Genomic DNA, 6,000 nt, shown 5'->3' with positions numbered 1-6,000 from the left:
GTTTACAATCACTAGTCTAACAATTTGTTTTGAAGGTGGAGTATTTATAGGACTTTTTGTTCAACACATATTTAAATACCTCAGTTAAAATAATATTTATGTGGCATGGTTCCAAGTATCCACCAATATGACTATGCAAACTGAATGTATGCCATCTAAGCTTAAATGGGCACAATTTCTGATTCCTTTGCAACTGACCAGTAAATTGCTCTACTAAAAATTCAGCTACAGAAATATGAAAAAATACTAACGTCTGAAGTTATCAGAATAATACTTATGATAATCTGCAAAGGAATAACTGTGCTTATTTTGCTTTCAGTTCACAAAATGATAGCCTAATATTTTTACAATTTCATGCCACTTCAAGTTTTACTTTGATGTATTTCCAATTGTGAAGCTGAGATGAGTTGGAATCAAAACATAAGAAAGCTTTTACAGGGGACATCTTATTGCTATCCATGCTGTAAGTCATAAACAATAGCACGATTCAATAGTTGTCTCCACTGAGCACTAAACAAATGGAAAAAAGTAACATGATAGAAAACTGGATCCACAATATTTGACCTTAGTGTTTTTCAATAACCTAAAGTAAAAAAAAAGCTAACTATTTTTAATGCAGAACATTCTCATGGGGCACAGACTTGAATTTGAATATTAGTTTATACTTTTAAAAATCAGCAATGTATACTTAATGTGTCATGTTAAGCATGGCCACATGTATTCTACAAATATCTCCAGATGCTTTGAGGCCACAAATCCAATCAAAATGAATTTCTTACAATAGACGGCTTTGAAAATATTGTAAAAATATCTAAAAAAATGTATCAGGCAACCATTTTAATTTTTGTAGTCTTCCTTCCTTTGGTGAAGCATATTCAGGCATGCCTATGTTCAAAATTGGCCAATGAAATCCTGAACTTCCAAGTGCAATCATAGTATAACTCACCCATCCCCTTCCAGAATATAGCTTCATGGATGCATTGCTGGGCATGGCCTTTACAGAAAAAAACAAGATTTCCCCATTCTATACAAAAGCCGTAGACAATTCTGCAGATTCACTCAGTGGAAATGCATTTACGAAGCAACATCTAACACAGCAGTGAGCAGGGAGGCGGTTATATCTGCAAGCACATCTCACATCAGCGGTCTCCAAACTTTTTGGCACCAGGGACCGGTTTTGTGGAGCACAATCTTTCCACGGATCCGGGTGGGGGGAGGAGCACGCAACCTAGATCTGACGCATGCGCAGTTTAGAGAAGGGTTTGCGCACCTATGAGAATCTTATGCCTGATGATCTGAGATGGAGCTGAGGCCGTGATGCTAGTGCTGGGGAGCTGGCTCATCTCCAGCTGTGCAGCCCAGTTCCTAACAGGCCATGGTCCGGTACCAATCCGTGGCCCGGGGACCCCTGCCTTTCATGAAGCAAGGCTGTGAGACAGGGCCATGTGATGGCTTAATGCAAATCGCCACAAGACAAAGAGCAGGTGAAAAGCATGCAGGATACAAAGAGCGCCTTGTAGCGAAATCTTAGGTTACAAGGGTGAAACTAGCTGCTCCGTCCTGGGGGAAAAAAAAGGTAGTTCTCAGTAAGGGGAAAAAAATGGAGCAACCCTTAAAGCAACCCTAAGTATTCAAGCAAGCATTTCAATATATGAGAAGGAAAGATAAGTAATTACAAATATCTAACCAACATGTATTTTTAGCCCCTGTATGCTGCTTTCATTTCAAAAGCTTCAGTGGATACAAATCCGTTCAATGGAGAACAGCACAATCAGGGGCCAAAGGCTTTCCGAAGTCAAGCTCAACAATTACACAGTGACACAGCTACGGTGACCTGCGAGGCGTATCAGAGGAAATCAGTTTCAAATGTGGCATTTGAAACCACCCTGCCTTTGTGCCCAGCGGGGTGGGGGGAGTGAGGGAGGTTAAGAAAAAACAAACAAACCCCAAACCCCTTCCCCAGCTTATGAGACTGAAATCCCTTTGGCGTCTCCTATACCTTTGCAAAACTCAGCCCTGGGATTCTCTGGAGACAAAGCAGCATTTATAGAGGGGTGGGGGAAGTTGTGTTTCACATTGAGAACGCGTGGACCTTTGTACCCGGTCCACAGCTGCACAAAAAGAGTAGCTCCGTCACAGGTAGCCTTAGCATGCGGCGGGAGATTCAAGGACCGCGTTTAACCGGAAGAAGCTGAAAAAAAAGAAGGAAATGCCTTCTCGTTTTGCCAAAGAATCCAAACCAATGGAAGCAAAAGGCAACAAACAGCTGTTTTTGAACCTCTGGTCTCCGATGTCGCTGCATGCATTTCCATCCTGCCTCCTGTGTTAGGCCCTGCTGTTGCTGGAACAGGGGGTGCTTTGTGTGCTGCCGATGCTGTGGCCTGCACTGCTGTTTTCAGAGGGTGGTGGCGATGTGGGAACCTGCTGCCTTCCTTCGGGTTCTCCTGGAGGAAAGGAAGAAATAAACAAAAAGCAAGCCCAGAGTTACTTCTACTGTCCTCACACCCTCCTGATTCCCCTGAAAGGGAAGGGGGGTGGAGTGGAGTGGAGTGAAAGGAGGAGAAGGGAAGGGAAGGAATGAAAGTTACAAGAAATGAAGGGAAGGAAAGTTAAGGGAAAGGAAGTGAAGGGAAGTGAAGGGAAGGGAAGTTAAGGGAGGGGAAGGGAAGGGAAGGGAAGGGAAGGGAAGGGAAGGGAAGGGAAGGGAAGGGAAGGGAAGGGAAGAAGGTTCTTCAATTCACTATCATTCATCAAGGCATCTCTGTCCTTGTTCCAAGCAGCTAAATACTGACAGACTCAATTCCCCCAGGTTTATTTCCCCAGGGACTCTATAATGAATGTAATTGACTGACCCAAAGGTATTCAGTTGGATGCACAATCTAGAAGGCATTCAAATTCGTAGGTCCTGGGCCCACGTCCAGCTTTTTGCCCCCTTCTGCTCCTTCCTTTCTACACCATCAAAAGAGAAAATGCATGAATAACTGTCTCATGAAATATTTGGGGGCTCATACGATTTTGGCAGCAGGGAGTAGAATCAAGGTTGATTCCCCACCCCCCCCACCCTCCAGTGTAACCAAAACAAACTTTGGACTGCGTCCTGGGTTTAGTTCAAGTGTCTCATTTGTGAGGTTATTTTAGGTATTCTTTCTTTGATTCCCAGAACTTTAGGCAAACAAAGCCTTTCCTCACACTGTAAAAGCTATCTCTAGGTGAGAGAAATCCTTTTTCCCCCCTGAGATTTTTGTAAAGCTTTCTTAGCTAAAACCAAAGTAAAACCTGAGAACGTTTAGGAGAGAAAAGCCACGCTTTCTATATATTCAAGTTTGCTGCTTTCAGTCCCTTAATAGGGCCCCCTCAATCTTTCTGCCAGGAAAACGATCTGCAAAATGTAGAACTGGCCGCATCCCCTGCCGTTGGGTCCTATTACAGCGATGTTGTCACCCAGGCTACAAACCACTCTATTACACAGCGTTGTGCACCATCCTCGGCTTATCAGCTGCAATCTGTATATATTTTCCTCCAATTCTGTGTCTGTGAATACCTTTTCGTCTTTGGGGAAAACGGCGCGCACAGCTGTCAATATCTGGATGCCAAAAAAATACTGTCTCGTGTTTTTCCCCTCCCCTATTTCCTCTTACTAGAAAACTTGCAACAGATGCATTTTTTCCCCTTTCAACTCTGGGGTTATGCCCCCTTGTCTCCATGGCACAGAATTTCAATCTTTCTTTCAGCATTTCCCTCTTTTATAGAAAATAAATCCTTGATTCTTCTGTTGAATAGCCTGTATTTTCCAATTGCTCACCTATCGCTCTTAAAATACATAAAATACAGGCTAAAGATAAGTTTAATTAGTCACTACTGCATGGAAAATTGAGTATAAATAGATGCTACAGTTGAGTGACAGCCCAAATTTCATCCCTTCCTGATTCCATTGTACAGCTTGCCATTGGAAATTTGGGAGTCTTCAGAAATATAAACAAAGCAGATGAAATACAGGTAGTCCTCTGCTTACAACAGTTCATTTAGTGACCATTCAAAGTTATAATGGCACTGAAAAAGATAATTTACAACCGTTTTTCACACTTACAATCATTGCAGCATCCCCATGGTCATGTGATCAAAATTCAGAGGCTTGGCAACTGACTCATATTTATGACGGTTGCAGTGTCCCAGAGTCATGTGATCACCTTTTGCAAAGTCAATGGGGAATCCTGATTCACTTATCCACTGTGTTACAAACTTAACGACTGCAGTGATTCGCTTAACAACTGTGTCAAGAAAGGTTGTAAAGTGGGGCAAAATTCACTCAACGGACGTTTCACTTAGCAACAGAAATGTTGGGCTCAATTGTGATCGTAAGGCGAGGACTACCTGAATGTCAGTTTATGAGTTGTGATGAACAATGAATCTTATCCACGAGGATTTTTGCAAGCAACTATTCCTAGGAGTAAGGGGCCCTGCAGCAAATTTCTGAGGACAAAATGTACCATTTTAAGCCAGTTGGAAAAGTAGATTTGTTTCTGAAGAGGATTCTTACCACTATTTGTCCGAACACTATTTAAAGTGGATGGTTTTGTAAATGTTTCTATCCCAGCTATAGGCCATAAACAATCTTTAAGCTGCTTATAGTCATATGTATCTAAGTGCAACCGCATGTTCTTTATTATTCACACTGACAAAGCCTGCCAATATGGCTCCCTTTCAAGCCAGTCTGTTTGCTTTTTCTACCCTCAGTACACTAAGTTCGCACACACCAAATGTTATATGTTGTATTCTCCCTTTTCTTCAGTCAGAACTTATTGAAGGGAGTCTTCTAAGTTTCCCACCAAATTATTTGGGGGCTGGGGAGGGGAAGAGCAGGTTGCATAATCTTGTTATTTGAAAGCAGAGATCTTCAGAGGTGACAGTTACATATGTTTTAAAACGGCTTGCTTTGAGTTCAGACTAATAAATAATAGACTGTTCTTGGCCTTTGCATTCGCTGGATGGACTTGTCACGTACAAGGAAGGAGGTGGGAAGAGGGGATCCGCAAAGGAACATGTTTTCTGTACCTATTTGTTGAGAACTCCTTGGACATGAGCAAAACTTTGACATCTGAAAGAGTCACTTGTATTCAAACTAGGAACGGGAAAACTAATAAAAGTTCAGCCAGTGGACTAAGTCACCGCTGAATAAATTACTCAAACAAGGCTTATATGCTGTCCCCCTCCACTCACCAAGCAGGCAAAGAGGATTTAGGGAATTATGCCAAATTGCCTAATCTCTTCCTAGTATAAAGTTGCAGCAGGATAGGCCATAAACACATTCAAATGATCAAATATTACCTCAGTAAACCAGATATATAAGCTTCAAATACACACACAGCCCCATTCCCTTCTATTTGCTTCTCACTTAAACACACAAATCCTGAGTGAACAAGCCACAATTAACCAGAATTTTCCATCATGTCTGATTCAGGAAACCATGCTTAATAACTTCAGGAAAGACAGAATATGCTATTATAGTTTAAAATTGTTTTCCATATCCTGGTTTGTTTGGAAGCCACTAGTTGTAGTTTCCGATTTAGACAGTATTTGAACTTGCAATTTTCTGGCTTAGTCATCATTTGTATAAAGTACAATTAAGTAAGAGACAAGATCTGATTGCTCAAAACTGGACACTGCTTTTTCCAAACTAACTCTGATTCATAAATGATGGGAAACAGGATTCAGATTTATCAAGGCCAAGTCATATACTTTAGAAATAAATGAGGCATTTAAACAGGAAAGTAAGGTGATGTGTTCTTCCACATTCTTGTTAATCTATGGCAGATGTTCGGCTTTAAATGGACCTTCTCCTTCTATTATTGTAATGGAAGCACAGCAGAACATTTTTCTAAACTGAAGTGCTTCTGCTCTTGTACCAAATCTCTTCTACATTATGATTTTAGGAAATATAGACTTTTCTTGTTAATCATTTCTTCCACTGGCAATTTCTCCCTTACCTCCCAAATACAGTAT

General features: G+C 41.3%; 1 protein-coding gene across 3 annotated transcripts in view; it reads right to left on the bottom strand.

The window, feature by feature from the left end:
- Positions 1-527: 527 nt before the first annotated feature.
- TGFBR3 (transforming growth factor beta receptor 3) overlaps positions 528-6,000 on the bottom strand; it is a 163,160-nt gene continuing 157,687 nt past the window's right edge. For 2 of the 3 annotated variants that reach the window (XM_070939399.1, XM_070939400.1), the window contains one exon: positions 528-2,444. In XM_070939399.1, the coding sequence (XP_070795500.1) occupies positions 2,326-2,444 (119 nt within the window). In that variant the 3' untranslated portion in view covers positions 528-2,325. Of the gene's footprint in view, positions 2,445-2,852; positions 2,950-6,000 lie in introns of all 3 variants that reach the window. The other variant, XM_070939401.1, reaches the window with a different exon arrangement.

This window comes from Pituophis catenifer, unplaced genomic scaffold (genome assembly GCF_029215685.1).
Source record: "Pituophis catenifer annectens isolate HBS135680 unplaced genomic scaffold, rPitCat1.0.hap2 SCAF_3, whole genome shotgun sequence".
Lineage (NCBI taxonomy): Eukaryota > Metazoa > Chordata > Lepidosauria > Squamata > Colubridae > Pituophis > Pituophis catenifer.
Note: the sequence above shows the minus strand (reverse complement) of the source record. Positions and strands in the feature narration are given on the sequence as shown.